A 17,904-nucleotide genomic window follows, 5' to 3' on the forward strand; every position below is an offset into this window, starting at 1 on the left:
ACGCTTCATCATATCAATGAATGCACATATTTAAAAAAAAAAAAAAGTTTATGTAGACTGTCTACCATATATGTACCAGTGTATTAGGCATGTAACTATTCACCTGATTCACGATATTGGGTTCACAATTCGATGTTCCTGGGGCGGCACGGTGGTGTAGTGGTTAGCGCTGTCGCCTCACAGCAAGAAGGTCCGGGTTCGAGCCCCGTGGCCGGCGAGGGCCTTTCTGTGCGGAGTTTGCATGTTCTCCCCGTGTCCGCGTGGGTTTCCTCCAGGTGCTCCGGTTTCCCCCACAGTCCAAAGACATGCAGGTTAGGTAAGCATGCACCGATACCGATACTGGCATCGGCATCGGCCCTGATACTCCACTAATATACTCGTACTTGTCAAACAGTTGCCGATACCATGAACCGATACCAGTGCCGATCCCATGCGCCGATACCAATGTTCCCCGCAGCGCTTTTTGTTCCATTCGAGAGAGAAAAAAAAACTGAAGCATTGTTGAGCTCAGGCTTGAGCATAATATGATAGGCTATACCATGCGACGATAGTGTTCCATGAAGCGCCTTTTTTTGCTCTGGGGCTGTCTTTTGCCATCTTCTTTTTTTTGAAGAAGTCGATCACAATTTTTTCACAATTCGATGTTCCTGGGGCTGCTGCTGGTGACCTGCTACTAGCACTGACAAACTGACCATGCTGTTCAGCGTGGTGTATCCATAGGTGTTTAATTAAATTGCTGGTGTTAAATGAAGTACTTTCCTTCCCACCTCTTGCTATTGTTGCACTGCATATGGTGCATTTCACTTTGCTCCTGTCTTCCTCCAAAATTTTATAAAAACGCCAAACTGCTGAGGACGACATGTTCGTTTGGTTGTAACGGCTGAGTCGTCTTCTCTATACGCTCGTTCATGACTAGTTGTCTCCCTCTGCTGGGTACTGAATGTCAGTGCGCAGAGTTGTAGTGGGTGGTTGCGAGCATTGCGGCGGCCCGCGGGTGTTAGATTATAGATATGTAGGTAGCCTATATTTTAATAACATCAACGGTATCGGTAGTACTCGGTATCGGCAAGTACTGAAATGATAGTACTCATACTCGTATCGGTTTTCACAAATGTGGTATCGGTGCATCTCTAAGGTTAGGTTAACTGGCGACTCTAAATTGACCGTAGGTGTGAATGTGAGTGTGAATGGTTGTCTGTGTCTGTGTCAGCCCTGTGATGACCTGGCGACTTGTCCAGGGTGTACCCCGCCTTTCGCCCGTAGTCAGCTGGGATAGGCTCCAGCTTGCCTGTGACCCTGTAGAACAGGATAAAGTGGCTACAGATAATGAGATGAGATTTTATGGCCAAAAAATGGAACTGAAACAATCTGGCTTTATTTTCTTAATAACTAACACTAATTATTTACCCACATTTGTAACAGTTTGAGTAAAACATAATAGCCTGTTAACTAAAAAGAAATAACCTTTTCTGAACATGACCTCCATTTGTTTCTCTTTTCTTTAGCTTTCGGTTGTCTGTAAAAACAGAGCTCTGATTTCTTGTTAAATCTGTTTGTACAGTCAATCACACAACAGCGCGTTCCCATTTTAGAGCTTTTTTTTGTGTGTGTGTTTTGTTTTCTTCGTGGCATTAGAGCTGTGTTACTTCTACCTAGGGTGAAGTCGCATGTATTCCTGCTATTGCACATTATTGCAAATACAGCTACGCAGCCTGATGATGATTGCAATTCATATTTATTTCATCCATTCAAATGATAAATTTGTATCATGGGTTATCATCGCACGATATATCGCTACATGCCTACAGTGTATGGTGTTATAGAAAAAAATGTGTTTATATATAAATATAAAACAAGCACATTTAATATAAGCCAATGATTTGCCTTGCAGTCCGAGCTGCTGTTAAAAATGAATCAAAGCCGTCTGACTAATCAAACATTCAACAGCGCTGTGGTATAAATCGTTATAAACTTGTACAGCTAGACTAACGTTCATGCTTTTTGATTTCCTTCTGCCTCTATTTGCTCTCCTCTTTAGATGTCAGAACTGGACTTTCTAGCTGCAAAGATGAATGCGGAGTTTGAGGAGGCGGAGTGCTTTGAGCTGGTGGTAGAGTGACACGCCAGAACAGCTACAGATACGGTTCATTCCCCAGGGACAAGTGAACAGAGACGCAATCCTGCTTCAGCATGAATTGCTTCTGTACAAGAGTTCATATCTGAGGACTGATTCAGCAAAGTTGTTGATTAAAGATCTGGAGAAATGGAATAAGCCGTGACGTTTGAGGGTAATTTTGCTCTGTAATATGTTGTAGTATTTCTCTTTCCTTTCCATGTCAATAAAGCAGATCAGACTGTATGATTATTTAACCTAAGGTTTAAATTTGTGCTTATTTTCCTCGTACCTTCTGATGTCAAAACAGATATAAGCAGTGCTACCTGTTCTATTTTCATGGTTTTTATTTTTCTCTGTCTAATTCTGTAGAAGTGTAGTTCCGTTCTTGTTCATCATTAGGACATGAAACATGGTCGCTTATTTTTAAAGATGTTCTAATGTTGTATTAATGCTTTGTATTAACTAAACCAAGCAAAAAAACCCAACTCATTTTGACTGATTTTTCTCCTTGTTTACTGTTGTCTTTATAATGCACGCTACATTCAGCTGTTCACTCTATTAGACTATCCTTTCAAAGCATCAAGGAAATTTATCGCTAGATTAGTTGTTCAACGTGTGGTTGATGGACTTTTTAGCTCATCCGGCTGCAGGCCAGGCCAGATGAGCTTGTGTGATCACGCGTCGCCCATTATCGTCTGTCCACAATTTACAAAAATCGCTACTCGTCCTACAGGATTGATCGGATTTCGATCAAACTCATATACAGTGTTCCCCAGGTGGCTGTGCATAAACGTTGTCGACAGTGGCGCCACCTGTCATATTTACGATTTTATAGGTGTCTGAAGTTTTTGGGTGACTCGTCACATTAAACGCTACTGTTCGTAAACTGCTAGGATGTTTTCACTGAATCACCCAGAAGACTCTAAAGACATGTTCCAACAAGAATTGTTCACCAGGTGGCGCCACCTGCCACGGATACAGCTACATAAGAATTGTATGCAATTTCATAAAAATTGCTACTTCTCCTATAGGATTGATTGATTGGATTTCAAACGCACACAACAACAGTGGCTGGTATGAGCTCCAGCGTCATTGAGGCTTTTTTTTTTTTAAATATGAAGATGAGTCAAATGAAAACCTTAAAAGTGCAACATAAATTAGACACACAGACTGTTTGTTTTTTACTTGAGGGATCCAGACATTCATTAAGTACTGGAAATGTAGATTATAGAGGAGAAAAATGCTCTTTGATGACATCTATTTACAATTATCAATGCAAAATAAAAATGGTTTTCAATTAACTCATCCTCGTATGTGTATGAAGTTCAGATATACATTCATAGACCTCTTTTTTTTTTTTAATTAGGAACACTTGTATACCTACTTTCCATGTTGTGATCAACTCAACCAATCACATGGCTGAAAAAAGACTATGCTTTTCCAGTATGGGTGATCCTGCACCTACTGTAGCGTCAGATTCCTGTTCTTGGTTGACAGGAACTTGATGTGGTCTGCTGTTGTAGCTCCTCCGCCACAGGGTTTGACATGACATGCATTCTGAAATGCTTTTCTGTTCACCATGGCTGTAAAGAGTTATTAGTGTGACCATAGGCTTCCTGTCAGCTCGAACCAGTTCTCCGAACTCTTTCGCTCACAAGATGTTTCCACCCACAGATCTTCCTCTCACTGGATGTCATTTTGTGGAAAAAATTATAAGCTGTTTTATTGGAACAACTTTATTCACTGAGCTACTGCTGCATGATCAGCTGATTGGGTAATTGGATGAATTAGCAGGTATACAGATGTTCCTAATAAAGCTTGAAGGTAATAAGGCAACAACAAAAACCATCACAGTCATGTTACCGGAAAACTGGAAAGTGCAAAGTCCTCACTCCCATGGTAGAAAACTTGCTCTTACAGTATAAACCAGTAACACTGGAAAGTCATTTCGTAATCATGAAATAAACATCTCCAGAAATAATAATAATAATAAATCTGTTGTGGTTTGTTATTGAAATTACTACAACTGACATTTTGGTAAAGAAAATGATATATCAGAATACCGATATATTGCCCCTCACTCCAATTAAAAAATGATTTGAGCAAAAGTGAATTTTAAATAGAGACAAAGAAAAATTTCTAGTTAGGTTTCTTTTGTTAAAGTAAGTCTTTATATCGTGTCTCCAACAAAGCCGACAAAGAAATGTCCTCCTTACAGATTCATAATGGGAATAATAGGCAAATAACAGACATGAACATGTCCGTATGTTTTGTCCATATCTGCACTGACAGTTCATGGTGTAACTTTGTTGGTGTCCTTCCTTTCTCTTTGCTGGAGGGTAACATCACTGTTCTAGTGTCATTGATTATCCAGGAAGGATGTGCTGTATTACACAGCTGACCATTGATTGGTTTGTAGGGGACTAAAAGACAAATGGAAGCTGAGAAGCCGATATCAGAACAGCTCGCCTTAGTTGAAATGGGAACATTTGTGACAGATGTTGCTCTTATGCTGATGCTGATTGTAATTTTTAGATTTAAATGAGTTTTAATCCAATCTGTGTGAACGGGTCACGTTTTCTTAAAAACATTCCTTATGTGCTGTATATTTTGGCTACGGAAACCCTAAACCATAAAATATATCAGACTACAGTACTATGTTACTTATTAATAATGTGTTATTTTTGATTGAATAAAACACTCAAAAATATATTAAGACTGGCATGTAATTCTTCTTCTGTATGCATTTTGCCCAAGTAAGCATGGTGGCTTCACAGCAAGAAGGTTCCAGGTTCGGACCTCATGGCTGACGGGGACCTTTCTGTGTGGACTTTGCATGTTCTCACCGTGTCTGCGTGAGTTTCCTCCGGGTGCTCTGGTTTCCCCTACAGTCCAAAGATGTGCATCTAAATTGGTGTGAATGTGTGTGTGAGTGCGCAGAAAGGAACTGGCCACTCTACTGCTGCAATTCTGGCCAAGTCAACCAAACATGTTTCACCTCAAGCCCAGATCGGGTTCGGCAGTGATAACAATGACGAAGCGAGATGCTGCTTTAGTGGGATTTAGCTGATACGTTGTACAAATGTGTTCACTTATGGTATGTGTCAAATTCATATGGTCAAAATGGCCACCATGACCTTGATTTAATTCCATTAATTTAAGTGTTAGGAGTCAAAATAATATAAAGAAATGTCAGACTGTGTGATAACTTGAAAGTAATTAAGTGAAAATAAAGAAATAGCACTTAACATTTTTTTTTTAAAGATATTTTTGGGGCTTTTTCACCTTTATTGGATAGGACAGTGTAGAGACAGGAAACGAGCGGGAGAGAGAGACGGGGAGGGATCAAACCCGGGTCCCCGGATTTATGGTATGGCGCCTTATCCACCTGAGCCACGACGCCCCCCACTTAACATTTTGTTGACAAAGGGGTTCAGTGGTGTAGTGGTTAGCACTGTCGCCTCACAGCAAGAAGGTCCTGGGTTCAAGCCCAGTGGCTGACGGAGGCCTTTCTGTGTGGAGTTAACGTTCTCCCTGTGTCCGCGTGGGTTTCCTCCGGGTGCTCCGGTTTCCCCCACAGTCCAAAGACATGCAGGTTAGGTTAACTGGTGACTCTAAATTGACCGTAGGTGTGAATGTGAGTGTGAATGGTTGTTTGTGTCAATGTGTTAGCCCTGCGATGACCTGGTGACTTGTCCAGGGTGTACCCCGCCTCTCGCCCGTAGTCAGCTGGGATAGGCTCCAGCTTGCCTGCGACCCTATACAGGATAATGGATGGATGGATGGGGTTCAGGGAGTCTGTACTTGGCATGACGCAAGTATCTTCTTCCTTGGCCAGCACTATTGCCAGGTCAGGGTCTATGTGGACCCGACTGATCCACATGTCATATTAATTGGAGCATAGTTTTATGCCAGATGCCCTTCCTGCCACAAGCCTGCCTCCCATTTTTGGGCTTGGGAAACAACCATTCACATCCATGGACAATTTAGAGTAGCCAGTTAACCAGAGCACCCAAAGGAAACCCACACAGACACGGGGAGAACATGCAAACTCCATACAGAAAGGCCCCCATCGGCCACTGGGCTCAAACCCAGAACCTTCTTGCTGTGAGGCGACAGTGTTAACCACTACACCACCGTGCCACCCTGTTGCCTTGCAAGTATATTTATGTAAAATTCAGTTTTTAATATTCACTTAATGTGAATTGTTTTTGGTGAGATTATGTTGCTGTTTCAATTTATTATCCTGGATGTCATACAGTAAAATATGTGGTGAAATGGATTAGCGTTAGGGTTAGGGTAGGTCATGGCCACAGATGAATAAATATTTGTTGACGAAAATGCATTGTGTCATTGCTGTAATTCAAATTGATTCCCAATGATTCCATGTACAGTATAATTCAGCGACCTCTTGGCATACAGCTTAGAGTCAATAATGACCAATACAAACCAGCTACAAACCAATTATTACAGTTCATTCGAATACCCACAACAAACCAGCGAGAATAAATACAAATACTCTAGATATTGTTACAGCTTTACAATTGGTGATATTTCATTTCACATATTATACATTCTTTTAATACACATAAATACCAAACAGGGAGTAAACTGATTCCATGATTTCAGTTGAAAGTCTGACACATGTAGTGTTGCTAAAGCTACTTGATTTTGCCAGGGGCAGTTGGTTAAGTTGAGTAGGAATTATTGACATTGGCGTGGAATTGTATTGGAAAATCACAGCCAGGAAAGTGGAGGGGTGTGGTCAGAGTTTAGGGCTGATAGAAAAGTTGTGATGATAGACGTATTTTCTCACTCATCATGAACCTCATAACTATGCTGCATTGTCAGGATTAGCTCACCGCGGCGGAACGAATTGGGATTCTTATATCTTGACATTTTTTAACGACTTTATTACCATTTCATGGTTAAGGTAAGGCTATTGCTTTTTCTCAGCAGCATGATATTCTGGATGCAGTTTGTTGTTTTTTATTTATTAATAACAGTGAAATGAAATACAATATTCAAAATCTTATCTGTAATTGAGAATGTAAAAATACTTACTGATTGTTACAAAAAGCTGACGCTGGAGACTCATTCTATAAATGGGGCTTGTCACCACAAAATGAATCCAATTGGTCAAAAAATGAAAAGTTGTTTTATTGGATATTCTAAATTTACAGTTAATTATCTTTTAAAACCTAATTTAATTTATCTAGAAGTTTTTCTAGATTTCTATTCTCTGTTTATCCTGTAATGATGCTACTGGAATTTTAATTTCCCTGAGGGAACCCACCCAAAGGGATCAATAAAGTTCTGTCTAATCTAATCTAATCTAATCTAATCTAATCTAATCTAATCTAATCTAATCTAATCTAATCTAAAAACATTTGTTATTTGTTGAATTTACTGCAGCAAGTCCAGAGAAATTAGTGAAAATGTTTAAGGCATCATCATCTTAATAGAAAATCAAGTTTAGAGAAAATCAGCTGTAAACTTTGGGATGTGCAAATTGATATTAATACATAGCAAATTAATGCATTATTGTCATATTTAGTCATATTTATAAGTTGTTTTACATGTTGGTTGCGGATACATTATAGATTAAAAAATGTATTTACAGCAAAATTACAAAAACAGTATGCGGGTCATTTTTTGACACTCTCCTTTCAAAGGGCCACAGTACTGTGCAAAAGTCTTAGGCACCCTATTTTTTCCGTAAAAACTTTGTTATAGATTTCTGTTTTATGACTTGTACATTATCGAGTCAGTACAAAAACATTTTAGAGTCCAAATGTTCATTTTCCAACACAAAATTAAATGTTACAGAAAAAAAAAACAGCTTGTACCTGAGCAGCATATTCCATAAGAGAGCACTTTTTAGATTAAAAAAGAAAACATAATGAAACCTACTGGGTTTTGGTGCAAAACTAAGAAGTGAGTGTGACAGTCAAAGTGTCCGGAAGAACTGGGACTGGTTCTGTAAGATGCTCAGTAAAACCTACAGCTCATTTCCGCATAAAACTGCACTCGTACCTCAGACTACTGTTTTTTTTTTAAAGCAAAGGGTCGTCTCACACCAAATATTGACTTTGTTTCATTTATTATGGTTTACTGCTTACTATTCATAGTACTTTTTTAATGTTGAAACATTTAATTTCATTATTTTTAAGGCATTTTTGGTCGACAGCATTTCTTTACATGTCCTAAGACTTTTGCACAGTACCGTATATCTCGGAATGAACTTTTGCGACACTGGACTCATTTTGTAGTGACGCCCTGAATGCTAAGTAAACGTCTCTTTGCAGAGACTCCACTATATTATATATTTTTCTTTGCTAAATGTTTTATCCGTTTATTATTAGCCTTAGATTATGTACATTGTCCACTATGCAAGTCCCTGTAAATTAGCTGTTACTATAGAAATAACAACATATTAGAATGAGCACTAATATTAACCGATCATTTGAATTCCAGCCAGTACTAGAAAATTAAACACCACCTTCTGGCCAACTAGGCTGACTAAGACTTCGAGGTCTGACAGTTGGTGGAACTGTCAGAACATGAGACAGAGCATCACTCAGATAACAGAAAAGAACAATGGCCAATTTTCAAACACATCCTCATCATAAGTCAACTCATCACCACCAACACTGTCATGGATCCCACCTGACTGAGAGGTATGAAGATGTATGATTAGAAGCATATGATGTTTGTGATTAATGCTATTTAAAATTGGGGTGTGGTTTGAGCCTATATCACATAAATAAATGCGACAATTGTCACATAATCTTATAAACATAACAAATATGTACAAAGAGATGATTGGTATAATGGTGTAGCACGTAACGTTGGTGTCCTATAGTGTTGGTGTTTCTGTCCAGAGTGTATTCTGGGATAGGCTCCAGATTCACACTGACCCTGGATAAGCATCCATCCATCCATCCATCCATCCATCCATTATCTGTAGTCGCTTATCCTGTTCTACAGGCTCGCAGGCAAGCTGGAGCCTATCCCAGCTGACTATGGGCAAAAGGCGGGGTACCCTGGATAAGCAGTTTAGAACAGTTTATGATATAATAGGAAGATAAACATTAGTAGCCTAATAATATAAATAATATGAAGGATATTTTTGAATAATTGATTGTTTTTGGCCATTTACAGCAATAATACATCAGATTGCAGCAACATTGACCATCACCTTCCTCGTAGTACCCATAGTCATGATACCAGTGAGCATGCTGATATCCACTTTCGCTACAATTCCCACCATCATCACCATCATAAGCAACATAAGAAACAGCACAGAAGCAGTAAGACGTCCCATCAAAGAACATCACCTGTCTCATCAAACGCCTCCATGTCAGTTGCTGGTTCTTCCTTCTGCTCATCCTTCTCATCATCAGCATCATCCTCATATTCTTCATCTTCAGGTTCACTGTCCTCCTCATTCTCAACCACTTCTGCTTCCCCTTCTTCTAATTCTTCAACTTCCTCCTCTTCCAGTTCTTCTTCTTTCTCACGTTCTTCATCTAGATCATCCTCTTGGTCTTCCGAAAGCAGTCTAGAAAATGCCAAATTTGCTTCTAAGTTCAAGAAAGGTGTTCGCCATCCACAGCATTCCCAGTCATGCACTGACATCTCCAGGCGAAGGAGAGCATTTGAGGAAGATGAAGAAGATATTGTGCCCTTGTTGAATGAGGATGGCCATGTCAACAAGTCTGCAAATATAAAAAAGTACTTCTCTGTGAAGAAACAGTGTAAAGACACTACCAAGGAGCCAGAGTCAACTCATATTCCAACTAGAAAAAGCACCCTAAAAAAGGGGACAGGTCAGACTGAAATCTTTCGAAAGGCAAAGTCTATGGAGTTGCTGCCAATGCAGAAAAAACAGTCTGGTGAAGGAGAATTAGATGAAAAAGAAATCGAGAGGAGGAAAGCAGAAGCAAGAAAGAGCATTATGAAGGAAAAAATGAAGTTTTCTGCCTTTCTAAACGAGATCACCAGGCAGGTAATAAGTCCCTCCCGGCTACAGACTCTTGGCGTAACAGATGCCCACAGGGCTATAAGCCCTGCCAAGTCTCAAAGTTCAGAGGGCAAAGAACACAAGAAACCAAAACGTTCTTCCAATAGGTCTGGAAGTACAAATTCTGGGTCATATACTGCACCATCCCACACCAAAAAGCATTCCTCTGCAAATAAGAAGTCTAGTCAACCCTACCATCCAAACAAGACTTCCAGTTCAATCAAACACCACCATCATCGTCATCATCATCATCATCACCTGCACAAAACTGCACATAGGAATCCCAAGCATCTTCACCATGGTGTAAACAGACACACTAGCAATAAAATTGGATCATCTAAAAGTCATAAGGCACGCAAAAAGCAACAATCTCACTCTAGTAATCATTTACCAAATGAGACTGCCATGGATATAAAAAGGAATACACTGTGTACACACTCTCTCTCACCAATCACTCATGACCATTACAATCATGATCACTCCCATGGAGGTGATCACCATAATTCATCATCACGCTCTCGTTCTCCATCCCATCACCCCCATCGTAGAACCCACCGAAGCCCAGATCATCATTCTTTGTGTACTGATAATCATCATTCACGTTCTCCATCACACCACCGTCACCGAAAAACACATCATCATGTCCCACATTCAGAAACTCACAATCGACACTATTCCCATTCAGAATCTCCAAACCACCATCATGATGATGACCGTAGCCCATCCTCACACAAACATTCTCCATGCTCTGAAACTGACCATCATCCTCATTTAGAATCTCACCACCATGTTCCATCTTCTCCATTGTACCATCACCATCATGGTGACCAAACACATTCGTCTCCAGGAAATAATTTTCCAAAAAGTCAAGTTTATTCCCATTCAGCACCAGATCATCATCATTTACCTTCTCCTTCATATCAACACCATCGTAGTGATGGTGATCACCGAAGCCCATCCCCACATCAGTATTCTTTGTACCCAAAAAATTATGATCATTCCCATTCAGAATCCCCTCACCGTTCACTGTCTCCTTCACATCATGACAATCATAGTGATGGTGATCACAGAAGCTCATTCTCTTCTGCATCACAACCCCACCATTGTGGAGATCAGAGAAGCCCATTCCCACAGCATCATTCCTCAGTCTTGAAAAGTCAAGACCATTTAGAATCTCACCAACATCGTTCACCTTCTCCATTGCACCACCTTCATCAAGATCACAAAAATCCACCTCCACATTATTATAGTTTGAAATCAAAAACTCATGGTCACCATTCCCATTCAGAACCTCATTACTGTGATTCTCATTCTGGATCACATCACTCATCCCTTCCAGATATTCAGTATCATTTGCCTCACACTGAATCCTATCATCCTCAGCATCATTCCACCAATAAAGATTCTCACCAGTACAACACTCCTCACCCTAATTCCCATTATTATGACAACTCACACCACTCTTCTTCTGAACTTGATCATCATGCCTTGCATCATGATTCCTCCCCTCATGAATTTCATGGCCAGCATCACTCCTCTTATCCTGATGTTCATCATAATCATTCCCATCAGCCTTCTGATAACCGTCATCATCACTCTTATCCAGATGTTCACACCCATTCTGAAGGTGGTCTAAAGAGTCCCACTAATCATGAATCTGGTACACAATCTAACAGTGCTTACATAGACAGACATCACCAACACCCTTCTAATTTAGGCCACCATCTTAACCATCACCACCAATCTCATTCTGGAGATCCAAAAACTCCAACACTCAACAGACATCATGATAATCTCGATGGTCATTATTCTCATCACCACCCTCACAACCTACCCCATTCTGTAGGGCATCATCAGTATTCCCATCCAGATTCCCACAGTAGCACACACTCTGAATCCTATCACCACCATGATCATCTCCTATCTCCCCATTATCATTCTGAAGCCAAACTTCAACCCCACCAAGAGTCCAACCACCAGCATCACCATAATAGTCCAGAGTCCCACAAAGATTCACACCACTCTAGTGAACATATTCATCAGCATTCTCACCAAAACCACAAACACCAAGAATTTCATAACCATTCCCATTTAGAATCCCCCAATCATCATCATTTCCATACTGAATCCCTACATCATCCTGAACATTCCTTAACACACCAGCATTCACATTCTGAATTTCAGAAGTCTTCTCAATGTGAATGTCACAAAATGCCTTCCCACATGGAATCCCCTCATCAACATCATCACCACCAGAAACATCCAGAATCCCATCACCACTCTCATCCAAAATCTTTCCATCATAGTTCTTATACTGAGATGTATCTTCAGGATGATGCTCCAAAATCCCACCGTCATCATGAGCATGGAGAATCCTATCCCCATTCACATTCTAAACCTTACCACCATTCCCAAGTGGAAACCCAGCATTGTCCTGACGTTAAATCACATCATGATTGTCCAGAATCTCACCATAACCATTTTGCCACTAAGGAACATCACCATCATGGTGATGACCCCAGTTCTCTTCGCCACTCTCCAGTTGGCGAGAAAGCCACTTCCCCTTGTTCTAGCAAGTCAGATTCTTCGAGAAACTCAGGAAGTCCTATAAGCCATGATGACCAGTCAATGACCTACAAGGAAACAGCCTTGACTGCCAAAGTAAGAAGTTCAATATAACATTCAGTTCTGCAATGCAAATGCAAACTTGTTTTGTATTTGATATAGGAACTGAATAATTTAAATATAAAATGTTATCATATACTAAGCTCAAATGCACAACTATCAATAAAATACCCATTATACAATAATTAAATTATACAATTATGATTGTTCACTAATTCTCGAGTGGAGCTATTGAAATTGATTCCTTTGTAATTTTGCACAGGAAAAAGGCTCTGAATATGAGAGGATCATGTGAGTTGAATTATAAGCTGCATATACATGCGACTATATTATAATACTATAATACCACACAGCTCTCACTGAGAAAAATGCTTGGCAATACGCCCATCTTTCTTAAACATATTATTATATCCTTGTATCAAATGACGTTGTTCATCTAGCTACCCACAACCTCCCCATTTTCTATTATCCTTCTCCATTTTCCATTATCTTTCACCACCCAGGATGCTACAGCAACAGAATGAAGACCTGCACAACACTTTGCGACAAACAGTGGTGCGTATGGAGTGCTTAGGAGCTGAATTTATTACTGAACATCATCAATTGGAATCAGCGCTACAGAGGACACGTGTGGAACTAAGCAGCATGATGGACAAGTTCACAAGGTTTTATAGCAAAATTAGCAAAATATCCTGAATTAATTTTATGCTCCAAAATGGTTAAAGCTAGACGGCCTTTTGATTTCATAAAATCGGTGAAATTTATAGCCCTTTTCCACTACCCTTTTTCAGCTCACTTCAGCTCGCTTCAGCTCACTTCAGCCCGACACGGCTCGCGTTTCGACTACCAAAAACCAGCACGACTCAGCTCGTTTCAGCCCTGCTTAGCCCCTAAAACTCGCACCGTTTTGGAGTGGGGCTGAAGCGAGCCAAACCGTGCCGACTGAGGTTGGGGGCGTGAGCAGACACTCCCCTGTGCACTGATTGGTGAGGAGGCGTGTCCTCACATGCCCACACACGCCTCGCGAGCGCGCTGGGATCTGTAAACACCGCAAACCCGGAAGAAGAATAATTACGAATTACGAGAATTTCTGAAGCCTTATGCGCCTCGCCTCATCAATACGCTCTTGCCAGTATCTGTCCGCGTTGTCGGTGACAACAAGCCACAGCACCAAGACCAGCAACACTAACGACACCATGTCCTCCATGTTTATTGTTTACTACCGCTTAAAAGATCACTGAATCAGTGACATACAGAGCATCGTGGACGAGTTCGCGGAGCGCAAGGCTCGTCATATGCCCTTCAAATAATGCGCGCAGTAGGCTATTGATGTTTTATTATGAGCCATGTACAGTATGTCGCCTAATGTTTTTTTGTTTCTGAGTTACATGTTCGTCTGAAGGACTTGATGTACAAAATAACATAGTTGCACCCCGTAGTGTTGAAATTGGTAAACACAGTGCATTCAGTGAGGTTTGCACCGCCCTCCTTTTATTTCTGACTCTTCCTGTCACCACTCTGAGCGCTCATTCGTATGCCCTTCAAATAATGTGCGCAGTATAGGCTATTGATGTTTTATTATGAGCCATGTACAGTATCCTAATGTTTTTTGTTTCTGAGTTACATGTTCGTTTGAAGGACTTGATGTACTAAATAACATAGTTGCACCCGGTAGTGTTGAAATTGGTAAACACCGCAGTTGCGGACATTTTGTAGCCTAAAATGATGTTATGATAAGCTTTAATAAAGGGCCCGGTCATTTGCCCCGCCCCCGGCCCGGCTCTGACTTGTTCCGCCACTGTCACTGATGTCACTGTTTGCGCTGCTTAACGACATCACGTGACGTCCACCCACTTTCGCTAACTCCACCCAATGTGTCCACCCACTTCCAGCCAGCACGGTTCAGCGCGGTTGTAGTCGAAATGCAACTCCAACAGCCTCGCTCAGCTCGACTCAGCTCGACTCGGCACGGCACGGCTCAGCCGCGTTTGTAGTGGAAAAGCGGCATTAGTTCCCTCTGAAATTTGGTCATTGTGATATATGGTTATTTCTGTAATATCTCACAAAATATCAGGCCATTCTGTGGCTGGGAAGTTATTTAATTTGAAGAGATTCCCAAGCAAATAATGTGCATGAAATCGCGCGCAGTCAAACACAGAGGAAGTCCATGTGCGCATGCACAGGTTTACCTCCTTCTTCTTCTTTTGGGTTTTATGGCAGCTGGCATCCACAATTTTTGCATTACTGTCATCTACAAGTTTACCTTGACCGTGCACTGACAGTTACATCATTCTGTCACTAAACGAACAGCTGATCACACCGAGGTGCTCGCTGACCGCCGATATTTATTAGTTTGGTCCTGCATTTCCTTTCCTTCACAACATAACATTTTTTCTTCTCGCTTTCCATTACTGTAGTCAGTCTTTCACTTTTCATTCGCACACTCACGTCCTCCATTTTTCTCTCCTGTTTCAAATTTGTATCCCACAATGCCTTGCGCGAACAGGGAAACCCCACCACGTGATGCATGACGTAGTATCTTGAATTGGGTCATGGTGAAGCAGGAAAAAATGCTGGAGAATTTAGGGCCACATGGCCCTAAATTCATTAATTGTTCTATTAAAAAAAGGTAATAAAATTGGAAGTCTGTGATTTGAATTCAGTAGCTTTCGGTCCACTAAATAAAAATAATTGGGTGTCGGAAAATTCTTTTAATGACCTATGCTTGAAAAATCTGAAAGGCAGTCTGGCTTTAAATCTTAGTTATGTGAAAAATATCTGCAGTCGTAGATTAAGAGGCAAAACAGACTTTTAAATGTAGTCTTAAATCTGTTCATCTTTTTTAGACTTCAGGCTAATTATTCCTCCATTTGTCAGACTGATGATTTCCGGGAGGATGAAGCACACTATATGGTAAACTTTTTTGTTTAAGTCTAAATGAACCGAATCAAATGTTGGGTTTGTCATTTTCAAATATTTCAAGACTGTCTTTTTAATATCAGTTCATTTTTCTGAGGCCACAAGTTACCAGTCTATTGCAATAACCTTGGATGACCAAGTTAGGTTTTTTTTAAGTTTACTTAATTATAGGTCTTTTTTAAATCCTATATTCACTGGTTTTGTTCTTTTCACATTTCCCCTTGCCTTTTTTGAGGATGATGCCGATCGTGAGAAACTGAACCAGCGGATCTCAGAACTGACAAAACAGCTGTCAGCTGCCAAGACAACCATTCAGAGCCTGGAGACAATTAATGTGAGAGCTTGATGACAGGAAGATGTTAGATATTGTCTCAAACGTCACAGGCTGAATAGAAGGGGAAATTATGGAGGAGTATATAAACATAGCTTATTTCTTTATTCTAACTCATTTATTTTTCCGCTCCCTGATTTTATAACTACCATACAGAGAGAAAGTTAAAAACTTCATAACAAGTTGCATGACTTTGGTCATATGTACAGTTACAAATGTTAAGGTGAGGGGTCAGCTTTGCATTTGTGCCTTATTACCCATGTTCCTGTGTATGAATTTCTACAAAGTTATGAATTTGCAGCACATTTTATAATATTGACTGATATGTTCTAGGGTGGGATTATCTTTCTTTCCTCTTACTTTTCCCACAGGTGACATCGATGCTCCAGGAAGCCCTTGTAAAACATTTTAAATCAGATGATCCCATCAAGCCATTCAAGCCAACCGTTGCACCTCCTCCATTTCAATTTATGGACAGTGACCATTATAACAAAGGCTCGGTAGCTGGAGATGAGCAATCATTGGGTCTTGTTCCAGAAGAGGATGAATCTGATTGGTCAGAAATGGGTGAGGAGGCAAAGCATTGTGCCTTGAGTCGCTTGGAGAGAGGTCAACATGGTTGTACAGGCTTTTCTCGATGGCACCAGGAGCAGGGTCATTGGGTAAAGTCAGATCAGTATAGAAGAGGAGACGGAGATACTGAGAGTGAATCAGGAGGAGAAGAGATGACCCACACCCAAAGCCTAAAGATACCCCAGCTTCAGTTCAGCATACACCCTGAGACCTTAGTGCCTGTGGCCAGCCTGAAACAGAATATGGATGGCCCGGTAGGAGAGGAATACCATATTCACACTGGACACCAACTAGGCTCTCCTATTTGCATCCTGTCTGCTAGCTTGGAGGACATCAACTGTACCGACCTGCAGCAACTTGAGCATCATGGCCAGTTAAAGTGCACTACAGTTAAGATGGACCTCCACCATACACAGCAGGGCATTGCTGAAGATTGGACTGAAGATGAGCTTTCTTATAACTGGAAGATGGCAAACAAGCAACATACTGGAGATGGAAAGAAAGGGGCAGGAAGCAGTGGCTCAGAGCCAATGGCTAATCTGGAGTCAGCACAGAAGATGCTCAACCACTTCATACAGGAGGCAGAGAAGACAAAGCTATGAAACTTAAAGCTAATGTATTAACCTAATAATTAATGTCTTTAAACACTGAGCAATGTGAATTAGAATAGGAGTTATTTGGAAATGAACAGTAGATACAGTTATAAATGGTTTATATAGGGTCCCGTTATGATTTAAGTATCTTTTAAAGAAAGCCATGAAAGTCTGATCAAGGCAAATAACCTCAGTATAACCTAACCTGCTCTGTGAATGAAGTATTACTGCTACCTATAGCCAAAATATTTAATAATATAAACTACAGGTATGGATGGTGCAAGGAAATGGATGGTGTAAGTGCAGGTTCATTGACGTAATTGTGATCAGAGATCATAGTCAATGTAACAGTCTAGCTCAAAGTCACAAAAAGACATGAACACGGCAAAAAATCCAAAGGAGCAGGCCAAACACAGAGACACAATCCAAGACGCAATGATGGCAAGACTTCGCAAAAAGTATAAGTGGAAAGCTAGAGTCTTTATAGTGTCAGTGAATGAGGAAGCGATTGCAAGTAAAACCAGAAGTGGGATAGTATTCTGGTGATGGGACCTCCAGGGATGTGGAGAGTGATGTCAGATGAAACCGTAACAGATACCGTATGTTGAACTGTGAAAGACTACAAATTTTAGGCCCCTGGATATGTTAATGCACAAGATTCCCCTTGAACCAACACGTTTTCATTCTCTTAGACATTAGTTTTCTCCTTAGGGCCACCTTG

General features: G+C 40.6%; 2 protein-coding genes across 2 annotated transcripts in view; both read left to right on the forward strand.

The window, feature by feature from the left end:
- The window catches only part of cdca5 (cell division cycle associated 5), a 33,509-nt gene extending 28,721 nt beyond the window's left edge, over positions 1–4,788 (forward strand). Inside the window, exon 5 of the mRNA XM_060913166.1 lies at positions 2,039–4,788. Coding sequence (XP_060769149.1) covers positions 2,039–2,119 — 81 coding nt within the window. The 3' untranslated portion in view covers positions 2,120–4,788. The remainder of the gene's footprint in view (positions 1–2,038) is intronic.
- A 5,668-nt stretch (positions 4,789–10,456) lies between these two features.
- si:dkey-273o13.3 (filaggrin-2) lies at positions 10,457–17,301 on the forward strand. Its single transcript, XM_060913267.1, has 6 exons — positions 10,457–12,803; positions 13,030–13,058; positions 13,271–13,432; positions 15,614–15,680; positions 15,922–16,020; positions 16,389–17,301. Exons 1-6 carry the CDS (start codon positions 10,548–10,550, stop codon positions 17,190–17,192), a joined length of 3,417 nt encoding a protein of 1,138 aa, XP_060769250.1. The 5' UTR covers positions 10,457–10,547; the 3' UTR covers positions 17,193–17,301.
- The last annotated feature ends 603 nt before the right edge of the window (positions 17,302–17,904 follow it).

The sequence above is a fragment of the Neoarius graeffei genome, chromosome 28 (assembly GCF_027579695.1).
Source record: "Neoarius graeffei isolate fNeoGra1 chromosome 28, fNeoGra1.pri, whole genome shotgun sequence".
In the NCBI taxonomy this organism is placed as follows: Eukaryota; Metazoa; Chordata; class Actinopteri; order Siluriformes; family Ariidae; genus Neoarius; species Neoarius graeffei.